General features: G+C 38.1%; 5 protein-coding genes across 6 annotated transcripts; 1 reads left to right on the top strand and 4 right to left on the bottom strand.

The window, feature by feature from the left end:
* Positions 1 to 71: 71 nt before the first annotated feature.
* LOC111787646 (putative receptor-like protein kinase At1g11050) lies at positions 72 to 2,369 on the bottom strand. Its single transcript, XM_023667665.2, has one exon. The coding sequence runs from the start codon at positions 2,367 to 2,369 to the stop codon at positions 594 to 596; it is 1,776 nt and encodes a 591-aa protein (XP_023523433.2). The 3' UTR covers positions 72 to 593.
* A 946-nt stretch (positions 2,370 to 3,315) lies between these two features.
* LOC111787569 (Pentatricopeptide repeat (PPR) superfamily protein) lies at positions 3,316 to 6,525 on the bottom strand. The gene is given in 5 exon segments (XM_023667579.2): positions 3,316 to 3,637; positions 3,721 to 3,834; positions 4,820 to 4,873; positions 4,981 to 5,136; positions 5,138 to 6,525. Coding segments are annotated over 2 exon segments (1,362 nt in total). The 5' UTR covers positions 6,472 to 6,525; the 3' UTR covers positions 3,316 to 3,637; positions 3,721 to 3,834; positions 4,820 to 4,873; positions 4,981 to 5,108.
* A 603-nt stretch (positions 6,526 to 7,128) lies between these two features.
* On the top strand, positions 7,129 to 10,378 carry LOC111789215 (uncharacterized). 2 transcript variants are annotated; one of them, XM_023669913.2, is made up of 5 exons: positions 7,129 to 7,728; positions 7,936 to 8,054; positions 9,383 to 9,477; positions 9,573 to 9,749; positions 10,036 to 10,378. In XM_023669913.2, exons 1-5 carry the CDS (start codon positions 7,355 to 7,357, stop codon positions 10,072 to 10,074), a joined length of 804 nt encoding a protein of 267 aa, XP_023525681.2. In that variant the 5' UTR covers positions 7,129 to 7,354; the 3' UTR covers positions 10,075 to 10,378. The 2 variants fall into 2 exon arrangements, with proteins under 2 accessions (XP_023525681.2, XP_086977813.1); XM_087121687.1 differs by having other exon boundaries at positions 9,386 to 9,477.
* Positions 10,379 to 11,166: 788 nt separating this feature from the next.
* On the bottom strand, positions 11,167 to 13,423 carry LOC111787893 (amino acid permease 3). Its single transcript, XM_023667988.2, has 6 exons — positions 13,135 to 13,423; positions 12,834 to 13,067; positions 12,657 to 12,750; positions 12,342 to 12,556; positions 12,129 to 12,259; positions 11,167 to 11,991 (listed from the first exon to the last, which is right to left on the bottom strand). The coding sequence occupies exons 1-6, from the start codon at positions 13,238 to 13,240 to the stop codon at positions 11,338 to 11,340; spliced, it is 1,434 nt and encodes a 477-aa protein (XP_023523756.1). The 5' UTR covers positions 13,241 to 13,423; the 3' UTR covers positions 11,167 to 11,337.
* Positions 13,424 to 14,755: 1,332 nt separating this feature from the next.
* On the bottom strand, positions 14,756 to 17,815 carry LOC111787894 (amino acid permease 3). The gene is made up of 6 exons (XM_023667989.2): positions 17,559 to 17,815; positions 17,254 to 17,487; positions 17,084 to 17,177; positions 16,792 to 17,006; positions 16,567 to 16,697; positions 14,756 to 15,516 (listed from the first exon to the last, which is right to left on the bottom strand). Exons 1-6 carry the CDS (start codon positions 17,662 to 17,664, stop codon positions 14,863 to 14,865), a joined length of 1,434 nt encoding a protein of 477 aa, XP_023523757.2. The 5' UTR covers positions 17,665 to 17,815; the 3' UTR covers positions 14,756 to 14,862.
* Positions 17,816 to 19,112: the final 1,297 nt, after the last annotated feature.

The raw sequence follows: 19,112 nt of genomic DNA on the forward strand, positions 1-19,112 counted from the left end.
ACTTTTATAACTTCCATGGAATACTTACTATTGACTCGTAAGTCAATCCATACAGTTTCTTGTACCTGATTTAAGAATTTTTTATTTTAAGCTACTTCAAAACTTGTGACAAATGGGTAAGTAATCGAATAAGTAAATCTAAAGATTGTCTCTCGGTCAAATAATGATGATGAGGAGTTGCCAGTTAGAGGTGAGGAGCAAAAAGAACATGATGTAACATTGTAGGGATGATTTAGTATTTTTCACAATTTGCATGATTTTGAGGATGACCGTAAACTCGATTTTAGGAATAGTGCTTCTTATGAGTACAGTCTGGTGGTTATAGCCTTGGTTTCAACCATCCTTGGCTTTCAAAAAGACCCCGTAATTTTAGATATGAAACTTGGTTCGAAACTCAACCAAACAAGATCATTGTGGTCTACCTTGGTCTATGAGGGTCTAGTTGGACTCGAGGTCTACCTTGGTCTATGAAGGTCTAGTTGGATTTGAGGTCTACCTTGGTCTATGAGGGTCTAGTCGGACTTGACCAAGTCGATTTCTGAAGAGTTTGGCTTCTATTTGTTCTCATAATCTACATCATCATCATTGTCCATCTATACAATGAAATGGTGAGAAGAAGATGAAGGAGGGGCAAATTGCAAGGAAACCATGGAATGATGAGAAAGAGGCAAAGGGCGATTTGGTAATTGTGGAATTTCAATATCACCTTCCAACATCTTCAAAGCTTCATCAATGGTGGGTCTAAAGGCCACATTCACATGAGCACAAAGTAAACCCACATGAACAAATCTCTCCATTACCCCTTTTGCCCCTTCTCCACGGATCGATTCCTCAAAAATGGCTTCCACATTCCCCACAAGCTTCCAAGCCCAATCCGTAATCAAATCCCAACTCTCCAACACTTTCCTCCCACTCATCATCTCCAAAATCACAATCCCAAAGCTGTATACATCGCTCTTCTCAGTCAACTGCCCGTATAAACCATACTCCGGCGCCAAATACCCACGAGTTCCGGCCACCCTCGTCGTCAAATGCGACTGACCTTCTTTACTCTGCTTGGCCAAGCCGAAATCCGCCAGTCTAGCCCGCCATTCTGAGTCCAGAAGGATGTTCGTGGGTTTGATGTCGCGGTGGTAAATCGCCGGTTTGGTTCCATAATGAAGGTAATTTAATCCTCTTGCTATATCGAGAATTATGGCTTTTCTCTGCGGCCATGTTAATGGGTTTTTGTTGTTGTTTTTTATGAAGAGATGATCGCTGAGGTTCCCATTAGGCATGAAATCATAGACTAAGAATTTTCTCTTCTGGGGTTTGAATTTCGAGTAGTTTTCTATGCAACAGCCTCTAAGAGATAGGAGATTTCTGTGTTTGATTTTGCTGATGATTTCGACTTCGTTTGTGAAATCTTCGTCCCTTTTTGAATCCAAATCAATGATTTGTTTCACTGCCACTAAACTTCCATCTGAAATCTTGCCTTTGTAAACGAACCCATCGGCGCCTTGGCCGATTAGATTCCTCTGAGAAAACCCATTTGTGGCCTTTTCCAGCTCTGTTATACTGAACCATTTCGCCCCAAAGTGGCGGAGTTTCTGTTCTTGTTCTTGTTCTTTGAACCATTTCTTCTTGGATCTCAAAACCAAAACCGCAACTACAACGAGAAATGTAAACCCAAAACCCACCGCCATTAAAGCGTTTCTGCTTAGAAGGGATGCTCTGTTCATCTTTGAGGCCTTTAATGGCAGCCCCATAATACAAGAAGCTACTCTGGTATCTTTAGGACCGAATTCGTTGGCAATTCCAGCAGCATAAAGAACAGTGAAATAAAAGCACTTAGTTCCATTTGGGTCTAGACCCATGAGGCGAGAGGTGAGTTTCATGCCGGCGTCGACACAGGTGCCGCAATGAGTCAGTCCAGTCAAGTCGCCACCGCACGCGGTGTCGACTGGGGTTGTAGAGCCGACTCTAGCAACCCAATCGTGAGTACTTAAAATTCCGGCACAGTTGGAGGAATTGGCGGCGAATTGAGATGGGTTTAGGAAGCAATTGGGGACGAGAGAAGAGGGGAGGGAGATTGAAGAGAGCTTGGATTGGAAAGAGGTGAGACATGAAGAAGAGGACTTGAAATTGGGGAGGTGGAAAAGGGAAGTGTCTTTGAGGTGTTGGGCTAGGCCGATGCCGAAGAGGCTGAGAAGGGTTTGACAGCAGGGGGCGGCGGCGTTTTGGCGGTTGCAGCTGGTAGTGTCCCACGGGATGGTTTGGACGTAAGTGAAGTCTATGGGGCAGAGAGAAGAAGAAGAAGAAGAAGAAGAAGAAGAAGGGACGATGAAGAGGATTGAGAGGAGGGTGAGACAGAGGTAGTGGGCCGACATGTCGTCGTGTTCGTTGGGCATGAAAATGGGATTGGATTGGTTTTTGTAATGGTGGGGTTTGAAAGAGAAATTTCAGAGGGCGGCGAGGGCAGTCAAAATTGCACGTTTTGGGTTTGGTTTTTGTTGGGATTTGTTACGTGGGACTTTTTAATTGTATATCTATCAAATTGGTGTGCCTTTGTATAAGGCTGGCACAATTGACTCTAAAAAATTATCTATTCTTTACAATTTCTCTCACATTCAACTCTTACGGTCAGGATTATCCAAGGCGTATTGTCTACGGCCGCATATTAGATGTCCTAATCATGCTTGTCCAAGACATATTGTCCAAGGTGTATTGCCTATGGCCGCATGTTAGATGTCCCGATCATACTTGTCCAGGACGTGTTGTCTATAGCTAAACATCCGTTCCAAACTTATTTTACATGCTTTCATCTTAGATAGACCTTTATTACTTCATGTTGTGTTAATGCGGGAGTGTATGACCATTCACCAAAATCACAACTACACCTATCAAGGTTAAAATGCTCCAAAATATACTATAGAGGATATGACTAGCCGTCAATTCTTCCTACCCTAAGTTATATGTTATCTAAGTCATTGTGGTGTCTTTCTTGCTTATAGCTTATAACATTGCTTGCAAACTCTCTTTTGAAAATCTCTCTACCCCCATTTTCTAAAACCTCATTCTCAAAACGGGGCCAGAAGCTTAAGCATACGTTTTCCGATCATAGGCAACGCGAATCCGAATTGGCTTGACTCACTCGGTGTTGGGAGTGAGTGTCACACAATCACAAAGTCTGGGCTAGCAAGATTAAAGTTGTTCTTCCAATGATTTCTCTTGTCCATAAGGAAATCTATCAGCCATTTTAACCCAAACTAGAAAGACAATTTCACATGCAAGCTGCCCGAACACTCACAGATATCAATCTTAGAAAGACGGGTCTAATTCAAAAAATATGCATAAATGAACTAGCACAGTTGGAAAGCATCCCTAAAGTTTCCAATATTTGCACAAAGGTATTTCTGTGACAGCTTATGCATAACAGGTTGATAGAAATGGTCTATCTATTTGATTTGATGTTATGTCATTCACAGTAAATTACAACTAAAACTACAAACATATCCAACCTGATGCACAATCACAGCAGAATTCAAGTGAGCAAAGAATAAAACCTGTGAATTAACATCAGCAACCTTATCAGCTTCGGACCAAGCAAGCTTGTTGCATGATGAACCTTCTGTTCTTATTGCAAATCATGGAATATCTGTAGGGAACATCACGGTATTATCCGTCGACCATCCATCATGAATACAATAACGCAATATAGAGATCGAGCAAGAATAAAACCTGTGAAAACGTCTGAACCATTGGATATCCCTATGCAATTACATTGTTGGCTTCCTTATTTGCAAGATCAAACTTGTCACTATTACGAGCAGCAAAAAGATTGCACAAAACAACCTGAAGGACGACATGACGACGTTCGAGAGTAAGATATGAAGCATCATCTTATTAATAAATCAACTATTGAATTGTCAAAGCCATCAGCAGGTGTATCTAGCATATGTTATAGTTGAAGGAAAAACAGAACACTCAAACTCCTACAAAGAGTAAGATATGAAGCATCATCTTATTAATAAATCAAACCATCCAAAAGGAAAAATCAGTCACAAATAGCTAGTTCTGGTCATTCTCCAATTCCACAGTTTCAAAAGTATCATTAGCCAACCAAAGAGGTCCATGGTTCTACCTCTACACATGAAAACGGTGAGACATTCGATAGTCAGAACATACAAGTTGAACCGCTACTAACCTGAGGCATCAGACGCAAAACGTAGAAAAAAAAGCTTAAGAATCTTCAAGAAACGTACAGTTCAGGATATGAAAACGACGCCTAACCAACGTAACTTCCTCACCATAACAAACTACTTCATATTGTTTAGTCATCTCTACTTCTCGAGATTTTGGAGTTACATACACGTCTCCGAAAACCAAAGTTATCCATCTTCAAAAACCATAAACCTAGGAGTTATGCTTGGAAACAACTTCAAGATGACTAGATAGCTTAAAAAAATTAAGTTTATTTTACATCTATAATCACCTTTCAAAAGCTCGGTTTTTTTTACACGTTTTAAAAACAGATCAGAATAACTCCGAGTAAAACAAAGGAAAAGAAAACAACAAGACAAAGATATTTACACTGAATATTTGTTTTCGAAAATACAAAACCTTTTTTGGAAACAACTTCAAGATAACATCCATTGTTGTGAAGAAAAAAGTTGATGAGAAACTGAGAAATAGAACAGATATACTAGAACTCGAAAACATGAAGAGCATACAATTTACAGCCATTCTAGATACCCACCATGAATGATCACCTAAATCTATACTAAAATACCAATTCACATATCACATCTCTTAAATGAAATTTCTGCTTATTATGTACCTTACAAGAAACCCCATGAGGATTCTTTGTAGCCAATGATGCTTTCCTGCGAGCCTCCACCACCAAATCAAAAGAGAAGGGGAAATAAGCCATTAGTAGCTCAAGCATGAGCTAAGAGTAAGAATTAGACCATAAATGGAACTAGATAGAGAGATCCTTACTGTTCATCATGGAAATGATAGACTAAATAATCCCCTGTGCAATTATATATTGTCATGATCGGCTACACGGGTGGATAAGGAGATAGTCAACCGTAAAACCCTGTTTTCATCCACTGTGAAAGGTCCAGCTATTGTCTTTGCTCATTACGGGCATCAGTATCCTTTCCTCGACATAACGAGCTTTACTTTATCTACTTCCCTGTACCTATTTTCTATTCCATGTCTTATTCTTTGATGCACTTCTTCATCTAGTAAACTAGCTTCACCTGCTGAGTTCAGCAGATTACATACCAACTGATACGTAAATTCTCTAGGCACAGAGCCTCCCTCGAGCAACTCGAGGAAGAAATCACGGGCCTCAATTACCTTTCCTGCTTCACATAGAGCATGAATAATAGGAGTATAAGAACTTGATGTGGCAGTTCCATGGTTCATCTTTTGCATCATCCTCAACATCTTGATTGCTTGATCAATCTCATTCACAGCACTATAGTATCTGATAAAAGAATTATACGTAACACGATTAGGAATACAACCCCTCTTGTTCATATCCTCAAACAATTCCAATGCCCGCTCGATTCGGTATGTTTTGCAACATCCATCAATCAAACAATTGTAGGTGACAACATCAGGTACAAAGCCCTTAAATAACATGATTCTAAACAAGTGATTAGCTTCCCACAGCCTCCTTCGAATGGCCTTTCTGCAACCAGTTTGCAAGCTGTATTTACAATAAGAACTAATCAGAATTGTATACGTGAAAACGTCTGGTGGGCATCTAAATCCAGGCAACTCCATTTGCTCCAACAAAAACCTAGCCTTCTTGAAATTCCCAATTCTACACAGAGCATTAATAACAGTATTATAAGCATAAACATCAGGCTTACAGTGAAACTGTTTCATCCTATAGAATGCAGTAAGCGCTTCATTCACTAATCCCTGTTCTCCTAGGACTTTTATCAAACAGGTTATGGTCGCAGTAGTAATAAGCCCACCGCCTCTCCTGGACATTTCCTTAAAAAAATTCCAAAGACGCATCGATCTATTCCCTCGAGCCAAAACGCAAGCCATCTCTCGGCAAGTCATTTCGTCGTGTTGAAATCCAAAATCGGTTTCGACCCAATGGAAAAACTCCAACGCTTTATTCAATCCAAGCTCGACTTTGAGAGGATCCCTGTGAGCAGCCGGGCCAAGAACAAGCACATTGTTCTGAAACTTGTATGCCTCCTCTTTCAATTTCCTTTGCTTGAGAGGAGCACGATGCCGGAAACCCTTTTGGATACCAATGGATCGAGTTGTTTGAAAAAATAAACGAGGTACTGACCGTAGAACATCGGAAACAGTCTCCGAACTCCAAAGCTGGTGGCGGGTGGAGGAAGTAGTGGCTGCACAATGGATGTGGGTGTCGAAAGGGCGGTTTTGAAGCATTGCCGCCAAGATTTGGTCTACGAGACGTGGGTTCCTGAGACGAAGAGGATTTGGTTGTGCCATGTTTTAGAATGACTGTAGAATGCCAAGGTGAATGGTCTTGGTTAGAACTTAGAACATTCAATATCTGGTTGGAGGGGTTCGAGCCCGTTCGAGCTCATTTTAATAAAAAAAATTACCACTCAAAAATTATATTACAAAAATTACTTAAAAAATTACCACGCTCGTTGAATTTAATAGCCCATGATTAGCTCTAACACTCACACAACAATGTATATAGGTTCGATTGGGGAACTCTTTTGCACCAACCCGAAATTATATAGGTTCGGTTGGAGAACTCTTTTGCACCAACCCAAAATTTCTGATTGGTTGGGATGACGACCTGAGCAACTTGAATAGAGTTCACAACTCAATCAAACTCTCTCTTTTGCACCAACCTGAAATTTCTGATTAGTTGGAATGATGACCCAAGCAACTTGAATAGAGTTCACAACTCAATCAAACTCTCTACCTTAAGGTTGATCGGATTGACTCGACTAAAAAATGTAACTCTAATCGAAAAAATTGGACTAATTCTTAATGACTAATAAAAATAAAATTTTAAAATTTTAAAGATATTTTTAAAAGTTTATTATTAAAAAAAATTTTGAATTTATTAATCTAAACTAATTTTTATATCTAATTTAAAATCAAATATATAATTGCTTACCGGAGTCGCAATGAAGGCAGCGACCTGTTATGCATGACGAAGTCAATCGGTAAGCTTCAAACATGGCGTCATTTGCTTAGCCTGGTTCTCTCTTCAACGTTTTCCACAACGTATAGATGGTGATCAAACTATTTTTTATGCTTCTTCTTCCATTTCTGCTACTTGATTATTGCATCCGCCATTTCCATTTTTTCTGCAACTCATTCTCTGTTCGGACTATAATCCGATTCGCACGAAATGGACGAAATTAAGGCTCTGACTGAAAGTTTAGGGTTGAAATCATCACGGAAAGGACTTCCAATGGCGGCTTCTAGGGCGCGCGATAATGAAAATGCTTCGAAGTTTCAGAATCACAGGTTCAGTTCGGAGTTGGATTTGGATCTTGAATCTTTACATGATCCGACTCCATCTTCGTCTTCATTTGGAATTGACGAGGCGGAGCGGTTCTCGAAGGAAATCGACGATTTCTTTCGATCATTTGAGTCTAAATCGGAGCGGGAAGCTACGATCGGGGGATTTTGCGACGATGATTTGGATGGAGCGAAGATGGATTGGGCCTGTTGCGAAGAGTTGATACCGGGCTTTGATGGAAGTTCAAGGCCCAATATCCGGTGAGTTTTCCTTAATCTCTCATTTTAACCTTTTAATTGTGTACTTAACATCCTTAATTAAATTTAATCTCAAGTCTGTTCACGCAGAATATTAGAAGATTAAAAATATACGAATGATTACTATGTTTATAAGTTGAATATATTGTAATTTTACCTCTGTTTATTATTTTGATTACTATGTTAGATGTTTTGATGTTGATAATACAGTGAGAACCAACAACATCAAACTGATGACTCCAGCTTGAAGTTTGAATCCTGTCCATTGTTTTCTGAACCAATTACTGCCGAGCTCAACAGTTCATCAGAAGCTTATTCTCAGGCTAATGGTAAGCTAGCTATATCTTTTTGTTAACTTAGCATGGATGGAATTAAATTAATCATAACACATCATCATCCGTGATTTAACATGATTCAAGCTTATGTAGTGTCATTTCCTCTTCGATTAATATTAATTTGACATTGCATTCTTGAAGATTGTGGGGAAGAGTCTTATACGAACTAATTAAGGGGAAGATTATGAGTTTATAAGTAAGGAATACTATCGAGAAACCTTTTAGGAAAACTAAAATCAAAACCATGAGACTTTATGCTCAAAGTGGACAATACCATACTGTTAGATGACCACGACTCTCTACAATGGTATGATATTGTCCACTGTGAGCATAAGCTCTCATGGCTTTGCTTTGGGCTTCCCCAAAAGGCCTCTCACCAATAGTGATAGTATTCCTTTCGACTTTTTTTTCTTTTGGAGTCCTTTGTTCGACATTTGATGATTCTATTGGCATGACTAAGTTTAGGGTATGGCTTTGATACCATGTTAGACGAACACGACTCTCCACAAGTATGATATTGTCCACTTTGAGCATAAGCTCTCATGGCTTTGCTTTGGGCTTCCCCAAAAGGCCTCATACCAATGATTCCTTGATTATAAATAAACCCATGATCAATCCCTAAATTAGCTGATGTGGGACTTTCATCCAACACATACCATTGTTGAGGTTCGTGATTCCTAACATGGTGTCAGAGTCATGCCCTTAACTTAGCTATGTCAATAGAACCCTCAAGTGTTGAAGAAAGAAGTTGTGAGCCTCGGAAGTATAGTCAAAAGTTACTCAAGTGTCGAACAAATGGTGTACTTTGTTCAATGGCTCCAACGACCTTAGGGGAGGATGGTTGAGAGGAGTCTCACATTGGCTAATTAAGAAGAAGATCACGAGGTTATAAGTAATAAATACTCTCTTTTTGGAAAAACAAAAAACAAAATCATGAGAGCTTATGATCAAAGTGAACAATATCATACAATTTTGGAGGTTCGTGATTTCTAACAAACGTAGAGTAGAAAGTCATGTGTTCAAACCCATGTATAGTCGTTTCTTTCTCAATTAATACTGACTTGCACTTGTGGGTATTCTACAAATTTTGAGAAAGCGTGTTTGATGTAATTAAATTTACCATAACTCATCCGCTTAAATTTTCGGATTGATCAGTGATTTAATATGTCACTACGAAAGGTCCTCTCGGCTCGAGATCCGCAAGTAAATAGATAAGAAACTTCTTTATCGAAATTCAAACACATAGCCTCTGACTCATGTGATGCATTATGATAAATTTCTGGTTCAGAAGGTTTAAATGGCATTTATTCTAACTTTGGCAGAAGAGGAAACAGTGGAGTTTGTAGATGCTGAAATAAATCGTTGGGCCTCAGGGAAACAGAGCAATCTTCGTGCTTTGCTCTCCACCTTGCATCATGTAAGTCACTGATTGTCTGAGCACATGATTTTAATTATCTAAAAGTTTAAGAATTGGTTTAACAAAAGTGAATCCCAAAATCACTTTGAAAGCAGATACTTGGAGGTGAATATGGTTGGAAGCCAGTTTTAATGGCAGATTTGGTATCATCTTCTTCAGTAAACAAATTTTATAAGAAGGCAATGCTATGTGTTCATCCTGATAAGGTTCAACAAAAAGCTGCCAAATTTCAACACATATACACTGCACAAAAAGCTTTTTTCATTCTCAAGGTACCAAACTCAACACCTGTTCTTCAATGCATACTACTTTTTACACTGAAATCATGCAAAACTTTTAGGGAAACTGTTGGATTTTGCTCTCTCTACAATGCTTAACCCTTAAGCCATCTCAATACCATGAAATCTGGATACATATATGGAAGAAAATTAGTAGCAAACTCGAACAACCTATTAGACATGGAATCGAAAGTTTAAAGTTTCATGAGAAACGTTTCGAAGTTCATAATTTTAAAAATTTAAGGACTAATTCGATGAATTGTTTATTTGTTTGAAACAGGAAGCTCAGAACAAATTCAGAAGGGAGGAACTTGCATAGACCAAAGCTCCATTAGCAAATGGTAAAAATAGTCAATGAGTTTACCTTGTATGGCAACCTCTAAAATGGTAAGTTTTACTTTGTTTCTCTTATTTCAAGTATTCTTTAAAAGCAAATGAACTCATTACCTTTTATTTGGTTGCTTTACTTGCTTGTAAATGTTCTGTTGGGGATAATTTGAAGTATATTTTGAAAAGAAAAAAAGTGGGGTTTAAATCAAATTTGTCTTTAATATTTATGAGACAGTGAAAACATGTCACAAAAGTTCTTGGTCCAGGAAATGTCGGAAAAAGTCAAAGGAAAACAAACAGACGAGTCACAGGAAATGGTAGTTTTTTTTCAAATGTAACGTTCTTTGTTATTTATTTATTTTTTTTTTTGTCATTTTGCAATTAAACTATTCATATACTTAAAAGTTAATGTGATATTATCTATTATAAACTTAGTTTTACTATGTGTATATACAATAAAAAAAAATTCTATAAGATAGCTCGTACATACTTTAGCCGTTCATCTGATTGTCGGAACTAGCTAATGCATACTTCAACCGTTCATCTGAGTGTTGGAACTAGTTAATGCGTACTTCAATTTTTCATTTGAGTGTCGGAACTAGCTAATGCATACTTCAGCTGTTTATCTGAGTGTTGAACTAGCTAATGCGTACTTCAACTATTCATCTGAGTGTCTGAACTAGCTAACACATACTTCAGCCGTTCATTTGAGTGTCGGGACTAGCTAATGCGTACTTTAGTTATTCATCTGAGTGTCGGAACTAGCTAATGCATACTTCAGCTGTTTATCCGAGTGTGGAACTAGCTAATGCGTACTTCAACTATTCATCTGAGTGTCTGAACTAGGTAACACATACTTCAGCCGTTCATTTGAGTGTCGGGACTAGCTAATGCGTACTTCAATTATTCATCTGAGTGTCTAAACTAGCTAATGCGTACTTTAACCATTCATCCAAGTGTCTGAACCAGCTAATGCATACTTTAACTATTCATTCGAGTGTCTAAACTCGTTCATGCATACTTCAACTATTTTCATGAGACGTGTGATTTGTCCTATAATCGAGAACAACGAGGCAAAGCGGGGAGAAAAGGTAATGATTTGCATAGGAATAGTCTAGTTTCCTTCTGATGGATTGATAGTTGTGGATCTCTTAGATTCACCATTTACAGACATTTAAAAACAATACAGAAGTTGCTTTTGTTCTTCTTCAGCAGCAGGTGATCAATGACAGGTAAACAACCTTGTACTGAACTAGTAGCTGGTGTGAAAGGGCTTAACTGACTTAACATCATGAATAATTCCAGCTACTGACCCAGCTGCTGCAGCAATGGATATCACCACGCAAGTCATGCTCAGAATTTGGAGGGCTATCCATCTTGGGCTCCATTTTGGGATCTTCTTTTGAGCAATGTACATTTCAACTGGGAAGTAAACAGTGAGAGGCCAAAACCCTATGGCTCCTAGCAGTCCAGTGACATCGTTGAAGAACGGAACGAGCATCGAGATCAAAGTGGTGATGATCACGAATATCGTCCTCCAAACCATCCTAAAGAGTTTGAGTTTCAAGGAGCGAAAGCCCGGGATTGGGATCTTCACATCTTTATTGATGAATTGACTATCTGGGAATCGGTTCGATACGAATTTCTCAATGAACGAGAATATAGGTTGAGACATAACTTGGTATGCACCAATGAGATGCACTACAATGGCTAAGTTCGCTATGTCGATAAGCCAATATGGGTTGTAGAAGCCGAAACCGGTTAGGAGGTTGCTTGGTGCCAAGTCCCCAAAGGCTGCATACCCCATACAACCACAGAGTAAGTAGAAAGTTGTTGTCACTGCTATACTCATACGACTTGCCTTTTTCATTGTCTTGATTTCTGATGGAGGAGTTTTGATAGTATCCTACATAAAAATGCAACACACTCACATAACTAGCCCCGATCGCTTAATCTTCAAAAATCGAATAGTTATCCTATCAGACAGACAGACACAGTGACACAGAAAACAAGAAAAGTTCGTTCTTTTCGTGTCTCTTTTACCTGAATTTCAATGAGAACGTTCGAAAACGAGTAAGCGAAAGCTATGTCTCCAAGGGCTTGGAAGCTATTCCAAACCTTTTCGACAGTGCCAGGATCAGCTCCTGTAAGATTGCCCTTAAATTTTCTATTATCTGAAGAACAACAACAAGAAACTCAGGTGATTATGCTATGAACTTGAGGTAAATTAAGAGCTTTCAAACGATAACAAGCAACCTGCTACTTGCATGACCCCAAGAACCAGCCCAATCGTGGAGTAAGTAAAAGACATGACAGCAGCAACGATAGATAACCACCATAACTGATCAAAATCTGGAATTTGAGACAGCAAAATTTCCACTACTCCAAATGAAATCATGTAAGGATTACTGTTCATATGACAGGGATTCTTGCCCCCACTTTTGTGGAAGCAATTGGATCTCTTGATTGCCCTGTTCGTACCAAAAAAAAAAAAAAAAAAAAAAAAAACCATGAAATAATGCAATCAGCTCAAGAAATTAAGAACAAAAAATTTTAAAAAATGATACTAACATCATGCTTATGGATGCAGCTATTGTGTATCCAATGGATACTCCAAAAAGATTGACATATTGAACCACTCCACAAAATTTCATCTTGAATTCACCTGAGAAAATAACAAGAGATTAATTAAAAATTAAAATTTACCCTTTTTTTTTTCTTATTAAATTTCTTGATTTTCTGAGATACCGAGGTTGTTTCTGACGGCGTCCACATAAGTATAGTTCCTCTTGCCGTTAACAGGGTCGCCGGTGCGGTAACCGGCGGCGAGAAAAGTGGAAGTAAAATAAGTCACCGCCGAAAACATCACCATCATGGCAGGTCCAGCCACCCATCCCAGCTGCGCAATCGCCCAAGCTAACGACAAAACACCCGACCCAATAACCGCCGTTATAATATGAGCACTCGCCGTCCAAACAGAACCTATTCAAAAACATCAAAATCTCAAAATCCACTTATGAAAACGACAAATCCCCACATGAAAACTCACCTGTCCGCTTTGGACGGCCATCGTCGTCAAAAACCCCACTGTCGCCGCCGTGCTGCAGCGGCGGAGCTGAGGTGTCCAGAGCTTGTTGGTGGCGGTTTTCAGCCATTAAAAACAGAGGTTTCAACGAGAAAAAGCTCCGGTGAAGGAAATGGGTGGAATTTTAAAAGGTGTCCCGAAGTCACTGGGGCGTTAAACTTCCACCATTGACGCGAGCTCCAAAGAGCTGCAGGAATCCAAAAATGGTTCCGTTTACAGAGAATCTTTTTTTTTTTTTTTAAAAAAAACAGAGATTTTTGGTTATGATGAAGAAGAAATGCAGAAGGGGGTGTATTTATAGGTGGTTTCTGAGCACCACGTGGCAATCAGTGGGACCCACTACCATGTCTTATTGTGAAATGAAAATTATATAATTTAAAATAAAAATAAAAATTATGTAATAACTGAATATTTCAAAAAAATATTATCTATTTTTATAATTATTTTTATTCTCCGACTAATTTTTCAAAATATATATTAAAATAGTAATTAAATATTTAAAAATAAATAATTAATTAATTTAAACAACCCGAATCAATCCAAACCAATTACCATCGTAATAATAAAATTAAATATAAAAAAGTCTAAGCAAATTCCCAACAGAATTTAAATTAAAATTAAAGGAGGGTTGAAAAAAAAAATCCAGGTAATTATTTATTTATTTATTTATTTATTTTATTTATTTCCTTTTAAATGCTTTGAGGGTTTGAGAATGGTTTTAAAAGATAATTTTAAACTAAATTATAAATAAATACCCTTAAATATTATATTTATTTTTAAAATAAATAAATGTACTCACATTAATATTTCAATTTTTAATAGAAAAAAATAGTTAATGTCTTCTTTTAAAAATACCGATGAACTTTTGAAAATTACATTAATACCCTTGACCTTAAATAACATTAAAAATGTTAGATGAGGTCCTTAATATCTCGTTTTAAACTAAAGGTGATAGATTAGTTATGTAAATTAGATGAGCTGATTTTCACAATAAAATTCACTTTGACTTAGTCTAACTAATTGACTTTACACATTGACTGGTTGGATTGTGCCCTGTGGTCCATGCACATGTCATGTTTTGTAATTATTTGATTTGTACTATGTTATGTTTATGTCGTGTCATGAAACTATGTTGTATTATCAATGTTGTTTGACGCACAAACTTCCATATGCATGTCATTTAAACTATTTCAACACATACACCTTATGTGTATGAGACATTAGAAAACCATGCACGTTGATCATAAACAACATGGCAAGTGTAACAATCCAAGCCTATCGCTAGTAAATATTGTCCGCTTTGACTCGTTACATATCGTTGTCAGCCTCGTGATTTTATAACACGTCTATAAAGGAGAAGTTTCTATACCCTTATAAGAAATACTTAGTTCCCTCCTCCAACCAATATGGGATCTCACAATCATTTGTAACAGCCCAAGACCACCTTAGTAGATATTGTCCGATTTAGCCCGTTAAGTATCGTTGTTAGCCTCACGATTTTAAAATGTGTCTATCATAAAGTGGGTCTAACCCTATTCCGACCAGTGTCTCGCACCACAGGACTATTGTGAAATTCCCAGATCAATTAAGAACCGAGTAAAAGTTATGATTTCATTACTAAAGACGAACTTTCCATAGGAATACTTTAGTTTCCTTTTGAGGGATTAAAAGCTTAAATTTTTTTGTATTGAATTAGTAGCTGGTGTGAAAGGGCTTAACTGACTTAGCATCATGAATAATTCCAGCTACTGAGCCAGCTGCTGCAGCAATGGAGATCACCAAGCAAATCATGCTTACAATTTGGAGAGTTATCCATCTTGGGCTCCATTTTGGGATCTTCTTTTGTGCAATGTACATTTCAATTGGGAAGTAAACAGTGAGAGGCCAAAACCCCATGGCTCCGAGCAGTCCAACAATGTCGTTGAAGAACGGAAGGAGCATCGCGATCAAAGTGGTGAGGATCACGAACATCGTCCTCCAAACCAACCTAAAGAGATTGAGTTTGAAGGACCGGAAGCCTGGGATTGGGATCTTGATGTGTTTTTCGACGAATTGGCTATCTGGGAATCGGTTCGACACGGATTTCTCAATGAACGAGAAGAGGGGTTGGCAAACAACTTGGTATGAACCACTGAGATGCACTACGATGGCTACGTTCGCTATGTCGATAAGCCAATACGGGTTGTAGAAGCCGAAACCGGTTAGGAGGTTGCTTGGAGCTAAGTCCCCAAAGGCTGCATACCCCATACAGCCACAGAGTACGTAGAAAGTTGTTGTCACTGCTACACTTACAGCACTGGCCTTCTTCATTGTCTTGACTTCTGATGGAGGGGCTTTGATAGTGTCCTACATGAAAATGAAACATCAAATACTTCAACTCACAAAACCCATCAGTTCAAATCCCGAGCATGTTTAGACAAGCTCGTATGCATACCCCTTAGCAGATATTGTCCTCTTTGGACTTTCACTTATGGACTTCCCCTCAAGGTTTAAAAACACGTATTCTAGGGAGAGGTTTCTATACTTTTATAAGGAATGTTTCGTTCCCCCTCTCCAACCGATGTGGGATCTCACAATCCACCCCCTTGAGGGTCCAGCGTCCTCGCTGGCACACCGCCCGGTGTTTGGCTCATATACCATTTGTAACAGCACTATGTTGTCTTTTTTTAGCTTTTCCTTCCGGGCTTCCCCTCAAGATTTTAAAATGCGTCTACTAGGAATAGGTTTCTACACCTTTATCAGGAATGTTTCATTCTCCTCTCCAACCGATATGAGATCTCGCAATCCACCCCGTTAGGAGCCCAGCGTCCTCTCTAGCACATCGTCCAGTGTCTGACTCTGATACCATTTGTAACAGTCCAAGCCAACCACTAACGGATATTGTTTTCTTTGGGCTTTCCCTCCTAACAGATGTGGGATCTCACAATCCACCTCCTTGGGGGCCAACATCCTCGCTGGCTGATATACTTTGTAACAACTTAAGCCAACCGCTAGCAAATATTGTCCTATTTGGGCTTTTCTTTACGGGCTTCCTCTCAAAATTTTAAAACGCGTCCGCAGGGAGACGTTTCTACACCTTAACAAGAAATGTTTCATTCCTCTCTCTAACTGATATGGAATCTCACAATCTACGTCTTGTGGAGACCCAATGTCCTCGCTGGCACACGGTCTGATGTTTGACTCTAATACCATTTGTAACCGTTCAAGCCACCCACTAACAAATATTGTACTCTTTGAACTTTCCCTTCTAAGCTTCCACTCAAAATTTTAAACCACAACCGTGAGAGATTTTTACACCTTTATAAAAAAATATTTCGTACCCCTCTTCAACCGATGCGGGATCTCACATAAACCATTAAGAACCGAAAAAAATCCGTTAATTTCCCACTCTTTTACCTGAATTTCAATGAGGATCATGGAAAAAGAGTAAGCAAAAGCAATGTCCCCAAGCGCTTGGAAGCTGTTCCAAACCTTTTCAGTAGTACCAGTGTTGACTCCTGTAAGACTACCCTTAATTTTCCTATTAACTGAACAACAACAACAACAAAAACAACAACAAACTCAGATCATTACACTATGAATTTGACCCAAACCAACATGTTTCAAACCATAATAACCAACCTGCAACTTGAATGACCCCAAGAACCAGCCCAATCGTGGAGTAAGTAAAAGACATGACAGCAGCAACGGTAGATAACCACCATAACTGATCAAAATCTGGAATTTGCGACAGCAAAATTTCCACCACACCAAACGAAATCATGTAAGGATTGCTGTTCATATGACAAGGATTCTTGCCCCCACTTTTGTGGAAACAGTTGGATCTTTTAACTGCCCTGTTCATACCCATTAAATAATTCAATCAGCTCAAGAAATTAAGAACAAAATTAAAAAAAAAAAAAATGATATTAACATCATGCTTATGGATGCGGCTATGGTGTATCCAATGGCAATTCCAAAAAGATTGCCATATTGAACCACTCCACATAATATCACCTTGAACCCACCTGAAAAAAAACACAACAGATTATTAATTAAAACATTATTATTAAAAATTCGTGTCGTGTCGGTTTTTATTGTTACCGAGGTTGTTTCTGACAGCGTCCATGTAAGTATAGTTTCTCTTGCCGTTAACAGAGTCGCCGGAGCGGTAACACACGGCGAGAAGATTGGCGGTGAAATAAGTCACGGCGGAAAACACCACCATCATGGTGGGTCCAGCCACCCATCCCAGCTGCGCTATTGCCCAAGCCAACGACAAAACACCCGACCCAATAACCGCCGTTATAATATGAGCACTCGCCGTCCAAACATTCCCTGTTTTAAAAACTCAAAATCAAAATCAAAACCTTGAATTGAAAACAAAAAATCCTAACCCCATGTCTCACCTGTCCGATTTGGGCGGCCATCGTCGTCAAAAACCCCAATGTCGCCGCCGTGGTGCTGCGGCGGAGGTGAGATGTTGAGAGCTTGGTGGTGGCGGTTGTCAGCCATTTAAAACAGAGATTCAAGGAGAGAAAGCTCCGGCGAAGAAATGGTGGAATTTTGTGTCGCCGTGCGTTAAATTGCCGCCGTTGATGGAAGTTCCAGAAGGGGGATGGATTTTATAAGGGATCCATTCCTATGTCTACATACATCCCACTCATTTTAGTTTGACCAGTTACAACCAATTACTTATAGTCAGTTTTATGGTTTAAAAATTTGTCTGTTAGCGAGCGTTTTCACATTTTAGGAATGTTTCGTTCTCTTCTCCAACCGACGTGGGATTTCACAATCTACCCATTTGGAGTCAGTGTCATCGCTGACATACTGGTGTTTGGTTCTGATATCATTTGTAACAACTCAAGCACACCGCTTGACGTTTAGCTTTGATACCAATCCACCGCTAACAAACTCGGTCAAACTCAATCGAACCCGAACAAAATGAATTTCAATTCTAATTTCGACTAAATTCATAGTTGTCATGAGTTGTCTAAATTAGTAACCTCTAATGTTCTTTAAAGCTTCAGTTATTTTCTTCCTTTTTATTTTATATTTTTCTAGAAAATTGAAATAAAAATTAAAGGAGGATATAATACGACCAGATTTATTTATTTTTTGGTCCAATAAATGGTTGAAAAATGTTATAAAAGTCAACGGGGTTGTTTAATGTTTTCAAACTTTATAGTATTTAATTTTAATTTTTAAGATAACGGTGACATTATCGTTAGATTCATTGGATAGAAAGTTTAATCTAATTTTAAGATATTTATGAACCTATTGTTACGATCATTCTTGATATGTTTGAAATATATTTATATATCATAAAACAAACATTTAAAATAATAAATGAGCGTTTTAATATTTATTTCCACATGGGTCAACCCGTTCCATTCTCGCCACATATTCATTGTCATGCAGGTAAGTTTTTTAAAAAATAATTATTTTAAATATAGGTAATATATATATATATAATTAATTTTTTTAAAATATTTGTTAAAAATATATTTATATTAAATAAAGTCAGAAAATTAGGCAGGGATAATATAATCTCGTCCCAACTCTATTTATCTAATTGTTTCTCACTCTCTCTCATTTTTATTTTAACCCGATATTAAATTTTTTTTAACTGCTTTTAAAAATTAAAGGAATATTTTAGAAGCTTTTTAAAATCTTTTTTTTATACCAAATATTAAATTTAATTAATTTTTTATATTTAAAAAATATTATGGAAAAATATTTTTTATAATAAAAATATAAAATCAGAATATTTTATAATTAAAGAAAAAGGTAACTGATTAAAGTTTTATTTATTATATTAATTTTTATAGTCCCTAGGAGTCTGGTTGGATTGGACGGTGAAGAAGAAGTCAATTAGCATCTTGTGGGGTCCACGGGGCCCACCGCAACGACTTCTAATCCTTGCTGGCCGCTTATTTAATTATTAATATTCCTTTTTTTTT

This window comes from Cucurbita pepo, chromosome 2 (assembly GCF_057944985.1).
Source record: "Cucurbita pepo subsp. pepo isolate OVF chromosome 2, ASM5794498v1, whole genome shotgun sequence".
NCBI lineage: Eukaryota > Viridiplantae > Streptophyta > Magnoliopsida > Cucurbitales > Cucurbitaceae > Cucurbita > Cucurbita pepo.